A 23,598-nucleotide genomic window follows, 5' to 3' on the forward strand; every position below is an offset into this window, starting at 1 on the left:
AAAACTTACTTTTTCTACTAGTGTTTATCCTTGAAGACTCAGGCCAGAGGTCATTCTTTGCAGAGCCTTCCTGACATGCCCAGCCCCTCCTAGAACAGCAAGCTGGATGCTGCTCTGTGCTGGCCCCACACTTTGCATAATACATGCCTGTGTGGATGGTGTGGAATAATTAACCGTTACTGGCCTGATTTTTTCCCACTAAATCTGTCAGACCTCTGAGTCTGTTTATTCACCTCTGGAACTCCACATCCAGCAAAAAAGAAGTATTCAGTAAAAGCCTGAGGGAAGAAGAGGAGGGAGAGAGGAAGGAGGGAGGGAGAGAAAAAAATAAAGGAAGAATAAAGAACTTCTGGTTCTTCTTTTCATGTTTTGTTGCCATTTTGCAACCCAAGTTTCGCCCTGCTTCAAGTATTTCAAGTGACTAAGAGAAACATTGCCAGTTACATGGCATAAATCTTACCTTAACATATTCCTTACTTTCGAAACAATTTGACCTCCACGCCAGCTCTTTTAGCACTGAAGAGTCAGCCTCAGTGGGGCAGGGTATGAGGGAAATGAGAATGATGACAGAGGAGAAAAGGACCTGGAAAAAAATTGGTTCCCTGCAGGAGTGTATTCTGTTAAAATTGCATAAAGTTATGCACAGTAAGTTAATATCCACAGGGATTCACTCTGGGATATTCTGAATTACAAGGAGATGGGTCTCTCCTAGAGAGTGGTCAGCAGTAACTGGGAAGAGGTCTTTATGCCATGCTACTGAGCATCATAGAAACTACTAAATGCATAATTTCTCCCCAATACCACGTGAGTCATGGAGAGGACTGAACCTTCTCTGAGCAGAATGCACAAACATGGCAGCACTGGCAAATGCTACACACAAATGGAGGTGAAGGATGGGGCAGAACTATCAATTATCCTTTTACGGGCATCCAGCAGCTGGTGAGCTCACCCCAAATTGTAACTATCCAGGAGGGTCATAAAGTGAGAAGGCTCTTTACTCCTCCTCTGACAAAGGCAGGCGGGGGTGGGGCTGATGTGTGCTCTCTGGGATGAAATACAGTCCAGAACACATCGCTCTAAGTACATGACATAAATAACAACATTAAAGTCACTAACACCATTACCACAAGCCATAACAACAATTAATAACGCAAGCAAACAGAGTGCAGGACTGAAAGCCTGTCCCCCCTAAAACACTCTTTGATGTTTACTGGAGAAATCTGAGCCCTTAAGAGTTATCCAGTTTATCTGGTACCCAGCCTTCCAAGGCATGATCCTTAAATATGTCAGCATCTAAACGGGAAGAGAAAATTATTTGCACAGAAGTGAAAGTCGTGGCTCAGTAACATTCTTAATGTAAAAGTCAATGGGAAATATGTATAAACTCATGTGGATCTGAGTCTGGTGACCCAGCTGAAACTCCTGAAGGGTTGGCAGGAGCAGGTGGTGTGTCATTTCCCAGCACCCACCACACATATGCTGAAAGAAGTGTGAGGACAAAGTTATTCAAGAGGGAAACCAGAGCAGGAAGATGGCGGCCTAATGGGGCAGAATCTCAAATGTGACTTCCAATTTCACAGATGGCTTTTTGACCCCTGAGTACATTAAGAGAGCAGTGAACAGAAGGATGGTGACATTCCCCCTAAAGATAATGTATGAAGTAGCTGTAAGACTTTGACTAAACATATTTTATTGAGTTAAAATATTACTGCGAGAGGCAATTCTATGGCTTTCCCAATAATGATATGAATAAAGCACTTCTAGATCCAAGAACCTAAAAAAGATGACAGCATATTAGTGAAGAGAGCTTGGACCATGGCTAACAAGAACTGAAGAGGAAGAAAAGAAGAAGAATGTTATAGAAGAAAATAAACAAATTTAACACATCTTTTAAGAAGGTTTATAAGACACAGGAATGAGATTTCTTTTAATGATATTTTGAGATGTTTTATCTGATTTACATTAATAAGGCTAGGTCCGTTACCAAATTGACTCAACTACTAGCCCATTAAAGGAAGATGAAAATTCTAGATCAGTCTTAGGTATGATTTCCTGAGAGCATCTCAGGCAGTGAGTTTCACGCTGGGCTGGGTTTCTATTCCAGTGCAGGAAGGTGGATGAGGGCACACACATTTCTTGAGAGTGAAATTTGTCTTGTGTTGTTACCAGCTATACCGTAGACTTTTTGTAAAAAAAAAAAAAAAAAAAGGAGGCTATAGGTTGACTTTCTTCTGGAAACAGTGGTCTCTCTTCTACTCATCATGGTCTGTCTTCAAATTGATGTACATAGGAAATGGAGAACTTACAGTATGGCAAGATATCTTGACTTTAAGCCATTGAGATATCATTGTTAGTAAGTGGAATACTAAAAACGTAGATTTCTTTCAAAGCCTTCTCAACTAAGTACCTTCTGTCTCTCTCCTTATCTGCATTTGGTGGTCCATTTCCAGAGTTATTTCTGAATCTATAAAACTGCAGCTGACTTTTCTGCAACAACAGACAAGCCTGGCCACCATGGTCAAGGTCCTCAAAGATCCCAAGTGATGTTTTCTCTCTGTCCTAGATACACACGTAGATAGTTCAGACTCATCTTCTGAGGAGAAAGAAGATAGAAGCTCTCCTCCTAATGGGGTCTTTCATACTGAAAGAGACCATCTAGGTGGTGGAAAGAAGATGTTTGGACACCAGGAGAACAGAAATAAGACAGGAAAGAGCCATACCTGCTCCGATGACCTCTTCAATTTTCACAAAAGATACATCAATCTCCTTGGCGAACTCCCGGACAGCTTCGTTGGGATCCTCATAAGTGAAGGGGTCAATGTAGATCTTCATCCCTGGGGAGCCTTGTTGGAGGAGATAAGCAGGGTTAACATCCCAAAGAGGACACAGCTGTCATTCAGCACTGCTGATGTCCCCAACACTAAGGGCATTCCTGGGAGGAGCTCTCTTACACACTAGGCTGCAACCTTTCTCTGCCTCTCCTCCTCTTGCTGGGCTTCCCCATCTCCCTTCCTTCTGGGTCATTCTAGACTGATTCTCTGTCCTCTACTTCTCCTCCATATTTTCTTCTCTTTTTTTTTGAGCTTTTGATGAAATGTGGAGCAGATTACTTATAAGTGACAGATCAGGACCAGTTTCCACACCGGGCGCTCACAGAAGGCAAGGAAGCTGATTGATGCCAACCAAATGCATTAGCAGAAAAGTGGTGGTAAAATGGTAGGGTAGATATCAATATTTATCAACTTGACAACTTTCCTGAGTGGAGGCCACTGTTAAGGTTATAACTGACGGCTGTGGTGCAGGGCTGTAAGAGGGATGAGGATGGATTTTTTTTACAAAGAAAGAAATTGCTGTTAGAAAAACCTGGAGATGGAAGTGCCAAGACGGTATACCAGAAAAGAAAATGTGAAGAGAAAAACTTAGAAAACACTAATAGAGAAAAGAGCAAAGTCTACATAGAAAAAATGAGGTGGTATGAAAGAAAAATGGTGATTGAATCTTCATGCCTTCGGACACACTGAAGTATGAAAAACAAATAAAATGGTGAATGAGAAATACATAAAGGAATATAGACCTTGTCACTGATATATACAGTGGCAAGATAAATATGTGTGCATGGGGACAAAGTAGAGAATTGTCACTGCAGAAAAAATACATTCAAAAAGTAGAGGAGAGGGAACAAAAAAAGGAAATGGAACCCAAGAAACAAATGCATTCATTCACAATGTAATTTTTCAACACGTTTGATATGTCATTAGGCAAAGTACAGGAATTGTTTACATGGTGGTGGGTGGTGGAAAGGCTGAGGCTTCGAAGGTCAAATGACATGGTCCGGTATCACAGCCTTGGGAAGAGTAGGGGCTTTCCCTGCCAGGTACTGCTGTCTCATTCAAGAAACAGTCAGGTTAGCAGGGGCAAGCAGGCCTAAAAAAGCCACCCTGCAGGGTGCAGGGACTGGGGCACAAGGCTGAGGTTAGGCCTCAGGTTTCACGAGCTCCATTTTAGCACCTCCCTCCTCTTCATGTCCCCCACCCCTCACCACTGCAGCTTGTTCCCTGGTGACCCCCAGCTCTAGTTTTGACATTTTCCATCCAAAAATCTTCTGATGGCTCTATAGCTCCCCCAAAACTGGTGTTGCTTGGTCACCAATTCAGGCAAGGAATGGAAATACTAGAGTGTAATCCAAATGAAGACGGAAGATACAGCAAATCATTGAGGGAAATTTTTATTTTTATTTTTATTTATTTATTTATTTTTTGAGACAGAGTCTTGCTCTGTCGCCCAGGCTGGAGTGCAGTGGTGTGATCTCGGCTCACTGCAACCTCTGCCTCCTGGGTTCAAGCGATTCTTCTGCCTCAGCCTCTTGAGTAGCTGGGATTACAGGCGTGCACCACCACACCTGGCTAATTTTTGTATTTCTAGTAGAGATGGGGTTTCACTATCTTGGCCAGGCTGGTCTTGAACTCCTGACCTCGTGATCCACCTGCCTCGGCCTCGTAAAGTGCTGGGATTACAGGCGTGAGCCACTGTGTCTGGCCTGAAAGGATTATTTTTTAAGATAAGGAGGGCCGGGTGTCCTGCCCAGAGGAACAGTTTTTTTCTGAAAGATGAGTTATTCCCAGTCACTTGTTTTAGGGTTGTTCACATCATTCCAGAAGGCTCCTTGAAAGCTTTGAGAGGACACTGACTTGGGAATATAGAGACTGAAATGTGGACAAAGCAAATTGAGAGATCCTCACCTTTATGTAGAATATTCTAGCCCCCAGGATGGGATATGAGGGGTGTGTGTGTAGGAAGCGACTTCTGCTTTCATAACAGTGGACAAAGAGGAAAACAGAGATGGGGGTGCCAGGCCTTTCTCATTTGTTATAAAGAACAAGTGAAGAGTAAGAACAGACAAACCAGACTGGAAGCATATAGAGAACCCCGGTCAGCATCTCCAGGCCACCCTATCTTACCTTGGGTTCCCCCAGAAGCAGCCCTAGAGGCAAGATTTTTGAAAGTAAGTGGCTTATCTGGGTGGTGATCCCAAGAAGTACCTGAGATGAGAAAGGAAGTAAGATAGAGAAAGGAAGGCAGCCTGTAAGAGGTGGGTTCTCAAGCCACTGACCATGTGGGTCATTGAGCAACCCTAATTCCCCTGAGATTTACATCTAAACAATGTCTAGGTTAGCACATGCTTCAGAGTTGGCCCACCTTGGGGTCGAGGGAGCTGTGATATTTCCACACAATTGGTCAGGGGCTGCTTGGCCTGTTGTACGGGTGGGCGGGGGAGGCTCCAGGGCCAGGGAAAGCAGTCAGGCAAAGCAACACCGATGCCGCAGGTGGAAGCCAGCTGATGTGCGACTGGCAGCAACAGATGCACTCAGAATGCAAAAGGGACAGCAGGTCAGTGTCAACAAGCTGTGACTTCTCCCAGATTGTGTGCTGTGATGAGAGGAGGTAAAGAGCCCAGATGCTAGGACCCAAAGGTAAGGTCAGGACCCCCAAACCTTTTACTAGCCCTGTGTAATGTGACAAGTCGGCACACATCTCTTAGCATGGTTTCCTCCGAGGTGGCTGTGAGATTAAAGAACATATTGCTGATGACATACCTAGCACGGTGCCTGATGTACAGTGATGACTCACTGACTGATAGACTTGTTATATCATCAGTAAATTGTTCTAGGAAGTGTTTGGGGAGGTAGGAAGAGGAAGCAAGAGGAGGGTGGGCAGTGGGGGTTGTAAGCCGCTTAGGGTTATATTAGTTACTTTAAAAATAACTACCTTGTTATTTTAGATCAAAGGCTTTTGAACGATGTATGCTAAGCTGTCCTACAGGAACTCTTCCATGGAAACTAATTAAACAATCTAGAATATGCGGTAATGAATGGTTTGCAAGTAAAGACATACATAAGGATGAATGGGAAAGGATTCTGAGTTAATGAGTTTTACAGATATTGGCCCCAATCAGTTCAAGGAAGGAGCTATTCCCAGAAGGGAAAGGGCTCATCTCTTAATGATGCCAGGATTCTTTTGGGCCAGGAAGGTGCAAATAAGTACACACAAATGGAACGAAGTCTGCACTGTGAAGATGGGTGCACTTTACTGATGAAGAGAGATGTGCTGCTTTGCTAGCTTGTAGAATTAAGAAGCATGTGTGTGCGTGTGTGTGCACACACATATGTGATGTCGCAGCTGCTGTTCTGGGGCCATGGGCTTTGGTGTCACTGAGGTCTTTCACCAGAAGCCAAGTAGACTGCCTGGAGTAGTGATGCAATGTCAATTTAGAACATCTTAATGGCTGCATTTATGCAACCATTAGACTCAGTACTCATTTTCTCTGAAATTGAGGAAAGCATTGTCACATTGAAGAAGAGAAACTGAAAAAGTGAATCATTGGTCTAACAAATGGTTCAAACTCAATGACTTTCCCCTAAGGTCTGATAGGGAGGGCTGAGAAAGTGGCTTTGGTGTTGCTCCTCTGTGGGGGGCAGTAGTCTGTGTTCTAAATCGGGAGAGTGACTTGGTTGAGCACTCTCAACCCAGCACGTAAGGGCTCCCCCTGCAACCACCTCATCTCAGAATGACATATCTTCCTAGACCTCTCTCCTACAGTACAGTTAGCCTTTCCAAATCTTAGATGATGAGGGCAAAAAAAGTCTTTAGCTAGGCAGAACAGGTCATTTGTCTTTTGGCTCATTTTGTGTTTCTGCATAAATCCTCCATCAGCCTGTTCCTGCTCCCACTTGCCAGTGAGCAGTTTTTAATTATCAGGAAAATGGTGTTTAGTGCAATGAATCATCAGACAGTGAACAAGGAATTCAAGTCAGCTACAGAGTCGGGCACAGCCAAACATTTAGAGACAGGGCTCAGAAAACGTTCTCAGATTTGTGAGTGTTGGGGAAATATTATTAGTGGCGGTAATAATAATATCAGATGTAATATATCCCTATAACGTAAAGCATTTTATAGTAATCTGTACTATGCTTTATATTATCATTATTGCTAATATAAATATTGTTAATGTATTTATATTTTATAGTTTCCAATTATTTTCATCATAGGTTACATACCTGTGGCACAAAAATGTTATGTATGGATTAAACTGCTGATTATTAGTACCTCAAAAGAGAGAAGAATCTTTAATTTTGTGTTCTTTTAATTTATTAATTTCGATTAAAGATCTAATTTGCAGACATCTGTGTTCTTTGACCTAAAAATTCACTTATGCTATGGTTAAGATAAACTACAGCCTTAAAGGACCATAGTCTCAGGAGAATTACCAAATCTTAAACATGAACCAAGCCTTTAAATATATTAGGTTTGGGGAGAAATGATTTAGCCACTGTCCAGAACCTTGTCGCATGGAATGGAGTAGTTCTTGAAGTTCTTGAAGCAGAAGAAACTTCTGACCGTTGTCAAAGACCCGCATCAGTAGATCAGGATGCTCTCAAAAGTGAAAAGGCTGGGACATGTCTCTGGGGATGTCGTAGACATGTAGAGTGTATCTGAAAAGTGGGGGAGACCCTTTACAAGTGCCAGGGTCTCAGGGAAGAGCAGAAGAGGGCTGGAAAGAGCCATTTTAAACAGTAGGTGATATTTGGGGATTGAAAGCTGGAGGGAGAGGAGTGAATGCTTCTATCCAGGCCTCCTGTGCATTCAGGAAGTACAAAATCAATACCATGGACATCTTAGTGGAGACCACGAATACCCACATGGCTCCAGGGGTGCCAGGAAAAACCTGGCACTTCCAAGCTGGTGGAGGATGCCTAGAATTCCACAGTATGGTTTCAGAGGTAGCGCATTAGGCTGTGTTTAGTCATTAATATTTTTGCGTCCCAGCAGGTTTGAACAGGCCCATGAGAAAGTGTGGCTTTTTGTTCTTTATTCTGGATTCAAGGCAAACGATGTCATTTTTGTGACTCCCCTAAATTTGGTTCAGATATTTAAGCACAAGGGGTTTTACATGTTTGGAGATCTTTACATACAGGGACTTCATCCAATCTTCTGCCTCAGTATGTTGATCATCCCTTTTCCTCAACACTAATTAGGACTCCAAACCAGCACTGTGCTAAGAACTGTGGAAGCTATCGGCAAAACAAAGTTCACAAGGTTCTTTAGGCAATCAAGATATGAAATAACTGAACAGTGCTGGATCAGGAGCCCACATCTGGAAATGGGTTGCAAGTGCTGCAGAGACCAGAAAAGGCAGAGGCTATGGGTGCCAGTCTTCAGGGTCAGAATCCTGAAAACACCAGAACTCAGCTTGAGCCTGAAAGAACAAGTGCACATCGCATTGTAATGGAAAAGGCGAAGCCTGGAGTGTCGTGAGCCACAGCTAACGGAGCCCTGGCATTGCATGAGTGGGGAGAGTGACACCAGCTTGAATGTGGAAGGAATCAGTGATAGTCAGAAGCATGGGAAGGCCTTGGTTACCAATAGAAGCATTAGGATTGATGTCATGGGACACACAGAGCTGACAATGGTTCCATCAGCAGGGGATGGATGTACTGAAAGTGGGGCATTGGGGGGCTCATTTTGCTGGCAAGCTGCAGCATTTGCAGGTAGTGTGGGGAAGGGGCTGGAGGTTGCAAAAATAGCTATGAGGTTGTTATTTAATGCTAATTCAGGTGTAAGATAACAGAGTTTTCAACTGGAGTGCTGCAACAAGAACGGCAGAAGAGACAAGACAAATTTCAAAGGAAGAAGTGGCTGCAGTTGATGAGCAGTCAGACGTGGGGAATTAGGGAGGGACAAGATGAATCCAAGTCAATGCCAAGACTTCTAGAATCACATGGCACTATTAACCAGGTGAAGGACTTTTGGAAAGAAATCCTATTGTAAGAGGTGCTGGTACATATGGTTTTAGACTTTGGATGTACAAATGAAATATGCAGGTGCTTAGAAGCTGGTCAGAAAACTCGAACTGAAAACAGAGTCAGAAGAGTGGAACTGGAGTTGTGGGTTTGGGAGGCACATGGGTCGTAGCTGAAAGGCTGGACACTGGGCAGTTTCTTGGAGTAAACCTACTAGTGAAGGCTGAAGAGCACTAGAAATAGTTTGCCCCAGCTACCTCTGAGGGTTAAGACCAGGACAATGGGTGGTCGTCTTTTTCCATGAGAGCAGGGATCATGGGTGCCCAGCCAGTGCTTGAGGAAGAATCCAGGAGAGGACCCTCAGGGCAGACAAGGCAGGCTGGAAAAGCAGTGGGTGGGAGGAGGACCTTCCTGACATGTTGTGTTTGGGGGTTTTACCACATTTTTGGGATTTGCTCCAAAAACCAGTTATTGCTGAACATCTATCTCCCAAAGAAGAAAAGTAGACCACAGCTGCTTCCTCTTGAGGAAAGTATTTCAGAAAAAAAGCTTAACTTCTCTCTGCTTTGTGGGTATCAATGACCGGGACAGGCAGGTACTTCCCAGCAAGGCCCACTGATTCTAGGTCACTGAGGAGTTGTTGGGAAGCTGAGGGCAAAAGCTGATGATCTCAGGACCAAAAGAGTTCACATAGTTTCTTGAGTCTCTGGCTTAGAGCCAACAGCAGACACATGGGTGAATCTAGCTCATAAAATTTATTTGCCATTTAATAAGCCCCCACTGTAAACTCAGCCACCTTTAGTACCAAGGAGGCTTTCCTCCTCTCCCAATAAGTCTTCATTTACTCTTCTCAGTGACTAATGCTCTGGTTACCCTCCAGAAGAGGGAGCCAAAATTGCTAGTCTGTCTCCTTCCTCCAGGGACACACCTGACCTGTACTTTGGTTCCCGAGATGATTTCTTCTGGGCTGGATGCTGTGTCCCTTGCAATTCTGAAATACAGGCACCACCCAGAATCCAGAAACTGGGCGTGGAATCTTGGAACTAGACATGTTTCTGGGTGTAATTTCATCCAACATCCTGTCTAAAGCAGAAATCTTCTCTCTAGCATCCTTTACTGACAGCTCTCTAGTCTCTGCTTGAATAGGAACAGAGAACTCACACCTCCCTGCAAGGCAGACTGCCTCTTTGCTGGACAGCTCTAGTGAGGAAGCAGTGCACTTACAATGAATAAATCTGGCCTACTTTGATATTTCACTTGACGGTGCCATTTAATCTCATGAAGCCAACAACATCTTTCTTTTGCCATAATGCCATTACACTGGATGATGACTTCCATGTCCCTGCCTGGGTGTCTGCAGCACTGAACAATGGCATTTCCAAGCCTCTTTGATAGCAGATCAGAACTTGCCACTGCTCCACAAGCAAGTTGCTCTCTTCTGGACAGGCACTTTGCAGACAATGTCCTTCTTGAAATAGGATCCCAGAACTAACATCACTCTAGATGTGTTCTTACCAAAGTATCTTCCCACACAGAAGATACTGTTTATATATCACCTTTTCTGATCTGAACCCTAATCGAGACCACAGAGTCAGACAGATCTGAATTTTAAACCTTGTTTTGCAAATCATTAATTCCAAGACTCTCAACAGGCGACTTGTTCTCTCTGAGGCTTTGTTTCTTCATATGCAAAATGAACCTCATGGGGCTGTTAGGAGGATGAAACTAGTTAATATATGTAAAGTGGTTAACACAGTAAGTGTGCAATACTGGTGGTTATTAGTATTATACTGCATCAATAACATTGCTTGGATTTTTATCAGCTATATATCACTGATATTAAGAATGTGGTCAACTAAATCATCTTTTTCACACAAATAAACAGCAAGTTAGGTCTCCTATTTGCACTGCTTTATTTTTGTTTTAACCTAAACACTAGATTCCAGATTTATCCTGCTAACATTTTGTCTTACAGATTTCAAATTAGCATTCAAAGCTGTTGGATAGTTCTGAATTTTTATTCATCTTCTCTGGTGTTAGTTATGCTCTCCAACTGTTACCTACACACTTGATAAGCTTCCCTATGCTTGCACCTGAGTCATGAATTTAAAAAACAATCAAACAAACAAGAGATTGAATAGGACAAGGACCAAAATAACACAAGGGACTTCCTTCCTGGCTGACAGAGTCACTAACCTACTTTCTTTTGGTAGGAAGACAAGCTCGGTATCCACTTAAAAATGCTTTCCCTTAGGAGACCATAAAATATTTTTGCCAAAATAAAAATTCACTCCATCTGCAATTCCTCTTGAATTTACTAAAGGTATAACCTTGGTAAATTAGATGAGGCCCTTATACTTTTTTCTTAATGAACCTTTGGGGGTTCCCAGTGATCACTGAATTCAAGTTTAAATGCCCAGAACCCATCTGCTTAATCGTCTCTCCAAATGTTTGGCAGGGATCAAGTTCAGACTCCTGTTCTGTAATCTCTGTGCTCTGCCCTCTTACCCTATGTGAAAACTAGGGTGTCTGTCAATCTAAAGTCTTTGGGCACATACCCCATTTGTTTGTGCTTTTCCCAAAGTTCACCAACAGTGCTGTAATGTTATTTACAGTTGCCTGCATACAGATGTGAGTCTGTCAGGGCCGCTTTCTGAAAGCTCTCGACCGTAAACCCCTTAAGAAGTTCTCATCTTCCACTCTCGCTACCCCCACACATTCCACCCAACTCAGAAATCAGGGAGGTGTCAACCTCTACGAAGTATGTACTAATCTAATCCTTGTAAATACCTTTTAGATTCTACATTTCCCAAATGTAGAATCAACTGGAACTTTTCTCAAGATAGATTCCCAAACTTATCTTGCCTACCTAGATCATCCAGGTGGCCACCTGGACTGCCTAAATCATCCCACCCAGTCAATTGTTAGTCAGCCAGCACCTACTGAGAACTGGCCCACTAAAACCATGAAACAAACTGTCTTTCTGCCTCTTCCAGGACTCGGAAAGCCACATTCCCACCCTCCCACCCTTAAACATGCATGACAGGCTCAGAGGAAGAGCATCCAGCACCACACCCAGCACATCTTCTCTTCCAGCCTGCTTTCCAGCTATTCTCTTTCCACTCAATTCCAAATTCTCTTTACATTCCTGTTCACTGGGCTCCCGGCTCTGAGGAGGAACATAAACCAGTGCCCTAGAAGCCACATTATGTTCTCAGGTTTAGCAGATCTGCCATGTCTCAACTAGCTAGAGAAGGTATTCTGTTTGCAAACATTTCTGTCATTTCTTCTTCAGCCTTTGCATCAGTTTTAAAGGAAGGTCTGGGAGGGGAGGGGCTGCCAGCCTCTCTGTAGTGTCCTGTGCTCTGCCTGCAGGCAAGAGAGGCAGGGGCTTGCTCAGACATTAATGAACAAGCTGGGGAGCTGCTGGTTTTCTGTTACTCCCCAGTCGGGAAGATCTCAGAGCTCCAAATTGCTGTCTGCATCCCCCAGAAGTTCATGCCTGTGGATGGTCCAGGTATAATTATGTGCACACATTCTGATCAGACATTATCAATCTTTCTGCCTCCTGCAGTGGGATTCAGAGTGGGGAGCCACCAAACACCAACTTGGACAGCTGGGATTAGTCCTGGAGCTGTTCCTCATAATCAGGCTGTGGAAAGAGCATGGGCTCTGCAGCCAGGCTTAGAGGGTGTGCAGTCTGCCTCTGCTACTTAGTCATGTGCCCTAGATAAGTCACTTAACCTTCCTAGATTAGTTCATTTCTCTTAGAGTGGTGGTGAAGGTTCAATGAGTTTAAGAGAGCTACCAGAATAAAACTCCCAATGCTGAGAGTTCCCTAACCCATTACTTCTACCCCTACGCCCTCTTTGGCCAGGCCCTCCCTCCATCAGAGCCTTCCATTTCCCCTTCTGTTATATGTGTGCTGAGCCATCCGTCAGCTCTACACTCCTTTGACCATGATTCTCCAACAGTAATAGCTTTAGTCAGGGAGATGGATACTCACAGGAGTAAATGCACAAATGCAATTCAACGCAAGAGACTGAGTTCAGAGAACTTGGGTGCAAAGAGGAGCCAGGTGCCCAGGGTTGGATCAAAAGAGAATAGTTATGAATAGAGGGAAAGGACAAGATTTATAAAAGGCAAACCAAATTAAAAAGAGGACAACTTCTAAGGAAGCCAAGGGAGTGAACCCAGACCCACAAAAAACCCTGCATCCATCCTGAGTCCCAGGAATGGCGACTATGCAACTGGCCAACAATGTTCCTTCAGCTGTCCTCTCTTGTTCCAGCAAGGCCACTATTACTGCAGACTGAGGACTGGTTTTTCTATGGATCTCAGGAACCAGTAGAATCTTCCTCTGTTGGTCTGAGAGGTGGCAGAGTCCCCCAGAAGGTGGCTGTGAGCATTTTGGAAGCACGCTTTTGTGCACATGGGCACCATGTGATGGCCTGGCATAGCTACTCCTTGAGAGTAGGAGAACAGGCAGATCTCAGGTTGCAGCAGCCGAAAGGGCAAAAAGTTCCACCCCGCTCGATGTTTGGAGACCCTCTGTACCCCACCCAAGGGGTGAAGCCAAGATTTGGCTTGCATGCTTTTGTAAAGGGAGCTCTCACCTAAGGCATCCTAAGGCATCTTTGGCTATCTCTAGACTTCGAAGTGAGAGTCCTCCTTTTGAACCTAATGTTGTATCTTTATGGTCCTGGCTCCGCTTTCAGGCTGACATGACCACCTCTAAATGTTTCATCCACAGCATTCACAGGATACCAGATCTGAAATGGACCTTACAGTGGCTCATGATCAAAAGGAGTCAGCCCTGAGGAAGAGTTAGGGAAGCAATGTCAGGATCCTGAGGCAGAGGCAGGGAAGCAGGGAGACGAAGGTCACCCTTGAGGAAATCCTGAGGCACCCTGGTGGGTACACCATCACTTGAGAATCACAGGTACAAGCAAAGTCCCTGTTATCCAGCTGAGGAAGGTAAGGCCCTGCCTGGAAGGGCTAATGCACAGGCCAACATAAATAGAAGCATCCTGTAGATTATGCAGCAAGGCACACAGTCAGGCCATAGGAAAAGAAAGAGAACACAGTAGGGTTGATCCCTCTGAAATCAGTGATAATGGAGGCCTAGGGTGGCCCAGGGAGAGAAAGAAAGAGGAATAAGCGGACTCTGAATATAGCAGGAGCTGTGCCTGTGGCCTAGAGGGGCCCCCCTATTTGGGCTGCTGATGGTGGGGGCTGCCCTGGGATATTGTGGGAAAGCAGTGGTGCCAGTCAGGAACCCACAGCTCCCTCCAGCAATAAGTGCCCTGGGCAGCAGCCCAGCTGCCAGGGGCTTGGGCCTCTGCAAACCCTTGGCAAGGTCTTGATCTTAGATTGAAAGCCACATCTACGAAGTGCCCTTTGTACAGCCCGAGTCAGCACTGGCCACATTAGAACACAAGCTCCTTCATGGTGCAGCTGCTTCTGTGAACATCCTGGCATCACTTTCCTGCCTTGGGTAACCTTGGAGAAGCAGCAGTCTGGTCCATGAGAACTTTGGCCTGGGAGTCCATGTTCGCCCCCAGAAGAACCCCCGTGTGGAGGCAGGCTTGGCATGTAGGTACCTGGGAGGTCTGTTTTCCACGCTTATTGCTGAGAGAACAGGAAGCACTGGCCTTACATTGCAACAAAGGGGTTGAGGTGAGACGAGGCTCACAGAAGAAGCCTCGACAGAGCATAGCACACAGTGCTGGGACAGATTTCTGAGGGCATCTGTCGAATTCAAAAGGAGTTATTTAGAAACAGAATGTGTCTGCTGTAAGGATCTGAGAATTCTGTTTTCTGGAGGCAGGAGGGTGGCCCAACTGACCTAGTGAGACCTTTCTCAGATCCTGCAATGCCATCATTATACAGATGAGAAAATGAGTCTGATAGAGAACTTTATGTTGCACATTGGTGAAAAGAAATTTTAGTTATAAAGATATTATAAATATAGGTTTGTAAAAGAGAGGGGAGGAGGATAATGAGTGAGAAAAACTTTTAAAGATACTGCTTAAAGGAAAACACTTGGGAGATATCCCAGCACTTTGGCCTCTTGGGCTCTGCTATCTTTTTAATTCCCTACATTCATGTTCTATGGCTTATCTGTGAATTTGGTTAACACATTCCCCAGCCACTCAATTGGATAAGATAAGGCAGAAGATGTTAATAGAGAGCCCTCCATCTTTTCCCACTGAGTCTGATTTGAGGATTCATTGACTTGCTAAACCCAATCTTTTCCCTGCATTCTGTGTCCTATATGGGCTTATCAACACAGACAATAATCTACCCACCAGGCATCCAGTGAGTACCCACAACAGGTAGACGGCAGATGGGAGGGCAGCCTGTTGCCCCTGGGAACCTGCAGAAAGGTGGCTAAGGCACTGGGGCTGAGAGGGAACTTGCCACCGGGACCAGCCAGTCTGGCTATGAAGAGCACTCTGAGCATTAACCCAGAGGCCTGTGGGGGTTAGACACTGGGTGTCTGCTTTCTACTTACCTCGGCCTGTGCTGTAATGCTGGAGCTTATCGCTGTACACAGCCTCTTTGCTATAAGCCCGTTTCCTGCGGATACAAAGAGGTGCTCGCTCAGCCACAGGACACACCCACCACTCTGTTCCAGGTACCTCCATCTAGGCCCCAGTCCAGATGGGGGCTCACCCGGGACATCTCCCAGGATTGGGGACTGGGCAACTCTCACTTCAGCCCTCCTGCTGCAGTTAGAGCTCTGGTTGATCACACCTCACCCCTGTGGGCAGATGGGTCTGCTTTCCAGTCAAGGGTTACAGAAGCCCAGCGGGGCTGTGGGACCCCATTTAGAGGGCAGAGCTGATGAGGGCAGAGGCAAAGAGGATGCCCATCAGCACTTAAGCTACATTGCAGAACTGCTTGGGAGGGAGCCAACTACAGGGGTTTGCATGGCAGAATCTGGGCTAACGACTGAAGGCAGTAGCAGCAGTATTAAAAATTCACAAGGCTTTCAGGGCTAGCTCTTCTGCAGAACTCAGAGTTTCCCCTTCCTCTTCATCTTCTCTCCTGCCAGTCTGCCTCCCTCTTGCTGGCTGCTGAGAGCCTGAGCTCTCTAACTGGAGGATGGGCTGTGCACAGGCTTGATGCTCCAGTGGGTCAAAGGCAATTTTGTAACTGTCACTCTGAAAAGCCATTGTGTGTAAGGGGGGCTAAAAGTCTTCGTTAAAATGAGGTTTGAGGATGGATACTGTTTACTCATAGCCTTGCCCAGCTCTCATACAATTTTTTTTCCCAGCTAAATAAATATCTGAAGAATTCTAGGCTGCTCTTGGATTGAGATGGAGTGATGATTGTGGTCGTGAATGGTCACACCCTATCTGATCCACACAGCCCGGGAAAGGGCATATGGAGAGGGGCTCTCTGGGTCCAAGGAGAACAAGTGAGAGTGGAGGACCTACCTGCTACAGACGATAGAGATGGCCACCAAGGACACAACGAACACGACGCCGGCCGCTGCCGAGCCAGCAATCAGGGGCAGCTGCTCCCTCAGCTCTGACTTGTAATCATCTAGGTGAGAAAGAGGCATTAGAATCCTTCCCATGCGCCCTTTGCATACAGCTGATACTCAGTGCACGATACCAAACACATGATCTAAATACACATATATGTAGAGGGCAGTGTCTATGTGTCAGAGCTGTAAGTCTAACCAAAACAAACAGCAATTTTTAAGTTATAAATAAACAAAAACAACCGTAAACAAAGGACAATGAAAACAAAACAGCCGTGACAGAATCTGGGAACTACAGCTGATGACATTCCTGGAGCAGAGATGACTCCCAATCTATATTCCCTCAATTGGAAGGTCTCTCAAAGAACTGTCAGCCATGTTAAGGACATTCCAATGAAGGGGACTTATCTAAATGAAAACCACTGCTGAAATATCTTCTAAAGCATGAAGTTATGAAATGGCGCAGAGTCAACAGATTCATTGAGCAGATATTTAAAGAGTATCTGCAGTCAGCCAGCACTACCCCCAGGCACTGTGGAGGATGAAGAAATGCCTGAGAAATGAATGGCCCAGCACTCTGAGTTCCCACTCAAGAAGAAAATGATCAAGACTTCTGCCAAATGTTAGAACCATGCTGAATTATGCAGTGGAATGGGAAGCCTATGGGTCATAGAGGCAGACAGAGCTCACCTAAATCCTGGTGTTACTATGTGTAAGCTTTGTGATATTGGACATGTGATTTAGTCTTTCTGACCCTCAGACTGTTGAGAAAAACCAAATCATATGAAGCACATTTCACCCTGTCTGCTCTATCATGGGTGTCCTAAATACTACATCTCTTTTCTTTAATCTATACAAATCATTGTGCCCAACTGGCTAGTATTAGTATTGTCCTAGTTATGCTTTCACTGGTGTTTGAAAGAACTATTATCTAATGTTCAGGACCTAGGCATATGGAAGTCAAGCTATTTATGTTCTATTACAATTAGAGTTGCCAGCTATAGCAAATACGAATGTAGGACTGCCAATCACATTTGAATTTCTGATAAACAATGAATAAGGTTTTAGTATAAGTATGCCTGAAATATTGCTTGGGAGATACTTACACTAAAACACTATTTTTGTTTGTCTGAAATTCAAATTTAACTGTTCATCTTATATTTTATCTAGCAACCCTAATGACAATACTACTTTTTTTTTTTTTTAGACAGTCTTGCTCTGTCGTCCAGGCTGGAGTGCAGTGGCACAAACTTGGCTCACTGTAACCTCCACCTCCCTAGTTTAAGCAATTCTCGTGTCTCAGCCTCCCGGGTAGCTGGAATTACAGGCACACGCCACCATACCCAGCTACTTTTTATATTTTTAGTAGAGGTGGGGTTTTACCATGTTGGCCAGGCTGGTATTGAACTCCTGACCTTAAGTGATCCATCCACCCGCCTCCAGCCTCCCAAAGTGCTGGGATTACAGGTGTGAGCCACCATGCCCAGCCGATAATACTTCTTAAAGTGAGGTTCCCCATGAGCTATCAGAATTACCTGAGCCTGACTGTTACACATGCCTATTTCCAGACCCCTCCTCAGATCTACTGAATAAGAACCTCTGGGTGAAGAGGAGGGTATCTGCATATTTAACAAACAGTCCAGGCGATTCTAATGTTCCCCAATGTTTGAGAACTATCCTTCAACCATGTTGGCGAAAAAGATTTCTAAGAACAAGGATATTGGTTCTTGAAGCCTCCCACTCTCTAGAATTTTAAAGATGGAAGTCAATTTTAAAGACTGAAGGTAAATTTTCAGTTGCCCTCAGCTGAGAGCTTTCTGTAATATGTGTATTTGCTTTCTGTAATGTGTGTATTTAAAATATAAATTTGGCAATAGAAAAATACACAGGGAACCACAATGAAGCCTCCTTAACAACGTCTTTATAAATTAAAAACTTCATAATGTAATATGAAACTTGAATGATTTTTTAAAAATTAGGCAGCTATGTCAAAGATCAGAACAGTGTAGCTAACAGCAGCCCAGGGCCATAGTGGGTCTGCCCTGTGTGGAGGTCACCAGCCCAAAGTGTGGCCATTGACTCTGGGAGGGATTCCACAGGTCCTCCCTGCCCCAATGACCCTATCACCAATCAACCTTTTGACTACCTTTGCTCTGCAGACAGGCCTGCTTTCCCAGTGAACATAATCAGTACCCATGTGTGAACCTCAGTCGTTAAGATAAATACTCCCAAATTTGGCCACTTACCAGAACACTCTTACCTCTAGCCCCTCTTGGGTTTGCAACACTTAACTGCCAAATGTAAAAGAAATAGCCTTCTTGGGAGAAATTTGTTACTTCTTGATTTGTCTAGTAGAATTGCCAAGAGACCAGCACTCAGAGCATTTTGAGTTTTGGGCTTTTAATTCTGTGTACCTCCTGATGCCAGAGTGCCTATAAATCTAGACAGTAAGTGAGGTGCAAAGTGGGGGACAGAATCCTTAAGGAAAAAGAAGACAGTCTGTGTTCTTTTCATACCAGTAGCCTCATTAACCTGAATTAACTGGCTTACCTCTCTACCCCATCTCACCATCCTCAAAATATAAGAGAAAGTTCACCTCAAATAAACTTAAAATAGTTGCAAACTCCAATCCTACAGGGGCCAGATGGTTCATATCAAAGCATCCAGGTTAGAAATATTGGGAAGTGGTGGGTAACATATGGAGACAGCTGCCTCTCAACTTTAAGGCAAGGTCCTCACTCCAGAGTGCTCATGAGCATTTGCTTTTCTTATAATTTTTTCACAAGAACATCAACATCCTGATTTTTGTAAGAAACCACCTGATTTTAAATGTTCCCAATGAATTTCAAAATTGTTAAAAAATACAATGTGCATCAAGATAAAATCTCAAGCCCTATCAAACACCCAGACTAAGAGCATAGGCCTAAAATAAAATGCTATATAAGGACAGACGGTTTTATGGATAATTTAATTAATGAAGGAAAAAATTGAAAGCTTTCAATTTGGGGAGTCAGGAATAGACTGACATTTGGAAAACTATCAGGAAACAGCTCATAAGTGAATAATAAATACAGATAATATAGGTAGGTAGGCAGATACACAAATGAGTACATAAACTATGGTAAATGGCTAGCTAAGACAGAGAGTGGTGGGCACAGTCAGATGGATACACTTGAGCACAATGCTGAGGCTACTGGGAAATCAGATTTTTCAGAACTATTGAGGGGGGTGGTCTCAGAGGACTGGGGCAGATAGTGATAATAGGGAACTAATAAAACCCAAAGGTAGAAGTATATTTATGGTGATAGACTTTCTGGCCTTGAGGACACCTTGGCTGTTCTCTCTGGAGACATCTGAGCAGGACGTACTGGGGGTCACATGTGAAGTTGCTTCAAATTTCTGAGATCCCAGGTGCCTGAGACTGCCACATCCCACATTTTGTCTCCCACATTTCCTCCCTGAAGACCTCGGCTCATGAAACTGGGCCATTAGCTCAGCTTTCAGACCATAAGCACGGAGGAGTGAAGTGGGCGTGAGGGTGAAACAGCAGAGGCATCTGGCCCTGGATACAGAGGCAAGAGGGCACACTGGCTCCATGAGACAGGAATGAGTCTCATTGCTGAAACGCAAGCTCACACATGGCAAGAGACCCTTCAAAGGCAAATCCAATCAGATGTTGGGAGAGAAATGAGCCAGACTTCAGGAAAATCTGCATGGCCCTACTGGGAGGCAACCCATTTGAAGGGAATTCCCCTGGAATCCAGTTGGAGATTGGCATTTTGGCTAGTGCAGCATCTTTGGGGCTACTTTTTCTCCCACACTGCTTGCGCTGTGATTTTGCCACTGCCCTCCCCGACCCTTACCATCCGTCAGAGTTTGGAAGCACATCTTGCCACTGAACTTGCCGTAGCCAGCAACAGTGCGGGCGCGCACCTGTACCACATATACCATGCCAGGCCGCAGCCCATCAATCCTTGCTGTGTTGGTCTGACTCCTGGCCATGGAGGAGTTAAACTCATTGTGTTCCTAAAAGAAAGCAAGGGAAAGGGTCACCATCCCATTCCTGAAGGCTACACCCCCAGCCCATTCCACCCTGGAGTACGCAGGCCCCATTAGTTCTTGGTCCTGCAGATCTGCTGGAAGTTGTCATCAGCTCCAGGCCATTCCTCTGGATGGGGACAAGAAGTCTGATCTGGGCCAAGGGAATGCAGGGATTCAGGGTCAGGTCTGGACTATGAGGTGGCCACATTCTGAAGAAAGAGGCCCAGGGAAATGGCTGAGTGCTCAGGGACTGGCAAGGAAGCTTAGAGTCATTCTCTAGTCCTCCTCCCCCACGGTTCAGAGGTGAAATAACATAGCATATTCAGCTTTGCAAAATCCCCTCAAGTCTCTGACCTCAGCAGAAGCAAACTAGGCAACATCCATCTGCCCCCTGCTGTCTCTCTTTGTCTTGCTTCTGCTGAGTTGTCCTGTTTTCTCCCCTGACTCAGGATCTCCCTAGACACTCCCCAAAGTGGCTGTTCTACCTCACTTCCCTTCAGTTCCTTCAAGTGCTCAGGCAAAAGGCTTTGTGTCCACTCTGCTGAAGAGGTAGAGGCCACTCTGTACTGCCCTCCACACCTACTTCTGCCCTTACCTTGCCCTGTGTCTGGGTGTGCATCCCCCAGCTACTTCCTGCCAGCATTCAGAGCGGGTGTGTACCTTGTTCCTGGAGAGCGGCCCCTGTGCCCTCATCCCCCCACCTACTCGGGATCAGCCCCATTCTTCTGTCTGTCACTCTCTCCGGCACTTTCTGTGCTGACCACTATAGTCCCTGTCATCTGCACACTTGGGTCCTCTGATGTGCAGAGAGTTCTTCTGTTTTCCAGAAGCATGACTCTTTCGCCCATCATGAGTGCCCTTAAAGGTGGCTTTTTCTCCTTGCTGCTTATCTTATTAAACACGTGATTTGTGCCTGGACTTTTGCAGCCTCTTGTCTTTCCTGATGTTCCCCATCCACCCCACCCAATGCCACGCTTCTTTTCTTAAAAACTATCATCATGCAAAGGCAAAACTCTTAAATATAAATTCACAGGTCCTTCATGCTGAAGTCAATTCCAATTGCTCACATTCCCCTAAATCCGGGGACCACATCCTGGCCAGCAGGCATTTGCTTAGGCTGTTTTCTTTGTCTAAAATGTCTCTCTCCAGGGCTCCTCTACTCCATCCAGATTGCTTAAGCCTATATTTCCCAAGGCCTCCTCTCTTGGAAGGTTTCTCTCACCAGTCTGGGCTGTGGACTCTACACCACTGTCATTCCGAATCACACCTCACCCCAGCACCTTCTTATATACCAGCCTGGCCTCTAATCATTTTCACATGAGCATATCTTTTGTTTGCAAAGATTCTGGGTTATCTGCAAGTATGCACGAACAGAAGCTTGAAGCCCGGGCCTGTCTTTGTCTGTACCATGAATCCTAGAGAAAAATGGGGATCTAGTGAAAATGAAGAGTTTGGATCACTAGGAAGGAGTGATCCAAGTCCCTGTGTCTCCTGTGCAGATCTGGGGTACTGAGATGAGTTCTAGGCACAGTGGTTCAAGAAGCATGCTTTACAAATTGTAAACTGCATTCTCAGTAAAATGACAGAAGAAAGAGAGTTGAGCTAGGATATAGTACAGTGATAAGAAATTCCCATTGTTTAAAATATATAAAGAATATATTTTACATAAATATATGTAAAGAATACAGTACAGTGAAAAGAAATTCCCATTGTTTAAAATATATAAAAGCCTACTTTGCAAAATCAAAGATGACCTGATGTGTATTTACTCACTCATTCCTTCATTTGGCCAGCCAGTTATGTTTATGACACACTACTATGTCTGGGTGCTATACATGGGCTGCAGGTACAAAGGCATGGTCCCTTTCCTCTGGGGATGTAACATCTGTGGGTAGACTGATAAATGAACAGAAGACGACAGCAGTGTTGACTGAGTGAGTTGGCAGAAAGCAGTTCAGGGGATTGTGGGGGCACAGCAGAGGACCATCCAGCCCAGAGATGCAGAGTGACTCAGGGAAAGGGTGACCTGAGTTGAGTCACAAAAGATGAAATAAATTAGCCACATGGATGGATGTGGAGAGTGAGAACAGAATTAAACATACAGAAGCAAGGCCTAGAGAAGTTCAGGAGACTGCAAGTAATTGGCATATCTGAAGTGTGGGTGGCATAGAAATGCCCATAAATGATTCAGAAGCAATTGTGAGGGACCACAGGTCCCAGGTCAGCTCAAACACACAGTTGAAAGTTACAAAGAGGACCATTCTCACTCTAATGAAGGGGATGTCTACTGGGCCCTGGGAGAGACTGCCTGCAGAGGAGCTGCCTACCCACTATTTGATCTACTTAAACACAAGGGGATCCTCCCCACCACCGATCAGGGATTCAGAAGAAAGGCTGTCCACTATAAAAGGGATGTCATCCAGAACTTTGATCATTTCTATTTTGACACAGTGCAGACCTGAGATCTGAAACTATGAAAATCACCAAGTAACCTTGCAAATAAGAATAAAATTCCATTGCTACAAAATTCAAGCAGCTGCCTGAATTCTCTGGTTTTACTAGAATCTGCTGAAATCAGGCGCTGGTTGATAAATGTGAAGCAGTGACTGGATAGCTGTTATTGAAAAACTATTTTAATACATCATTGGTATTTGGATTGTGAGGACCAAACATTACTCCATAATCACTTTATAGTCCAAACATTCTTGAAGAAGTTCAGTGATTAAAATGAATATTAGCTCTTGTTCCCCACAAAATCATTAATCAATTTCGGGCAAATCAGTAACAGCCACAAGTTACTTTTTTTTTTCTATTGGTTGCTTATGACTGATTATAAGTATGTCGGAGACAGAGGATGCAGGATGGAGAATGCAGCTATTGAGGGCAGAGACCATGTTTCCCTCATTTCTCCTTCCCCACCCCAACATGCAGCGCAGTGCTCATACCACCTGGGTGCTCAACAACTCAGTGCTAAATGAATAAATAAACAGTACACTTCGGTCCAGTTATTTGAACCAATTGATTGAGCACAAGATATTGCCAAGGTCTGAAAGAGTCTCTCTGAGAAAATGATCCTAAAATTTGAAAGGTAGGAATTCCCAAGGCCTAAACCAGCCAGTCCTAACCTATACAGTTATTATGAAGAGCGAGTAACCATAAACGCTTAATCATTAAGACAGCTGAGAGCAGATGTAGATGCTCCTCCCATGGTTTGCCTACAAGTGCTGACACCAGGAGTGAAAAGTGCTACACGACAGTAAACAA

The 23,598-nt window shown here is 44.6% G+C and overlaps 1 protein-coding gene across 1 annotated transcript in view; it reads right to left on the reverse strand.

Moving 5' to 3' along the window:
• The window catches only part of EPHB1 (EPH receptor B1), a 443,566-nt gene that overhangs the window by 70,723 nt on the left and 349,245 nt on the right, over window positions 1–23,598 (reverse strand). Inside the window, exons 7-10 of the mRNA XM_003895080.5 lie at window positions 20,157–20,319; window positions 16,244–16,352; window positions 15,316–15,380; window positions 2,721–2,843 (exon numbers count right to left, since the gene is read on the reverse strand). Of these exons, the coding sequence (XP_003895129.1) occupies window positions 2,721–2,843; window positions 15,316–15,380; window positions 16,244–16,352; window positions 20,157–20,319 (460 nt within the window). The remainder of the gene's footprint in view (window positions 1–2,720; window positions 2,844–15,315; window positions 15,381–16,243; window positions 16,353–20,156; window positions 20,320–23,598) is intronic.

This window comes from Papio anubis, chromosome 2, assembly GCF_008728515.1.
Source record: "Papio anubis isolate 15944 chromosome 2, Panubis1.0, whole genome shotgun sequence".
Classification (NCBI taxonomy): Eukaryota; Metazoa; Chordata; class Mammalia; order Primates; family Cercopithecidae; genus Papio; species Papio anubis.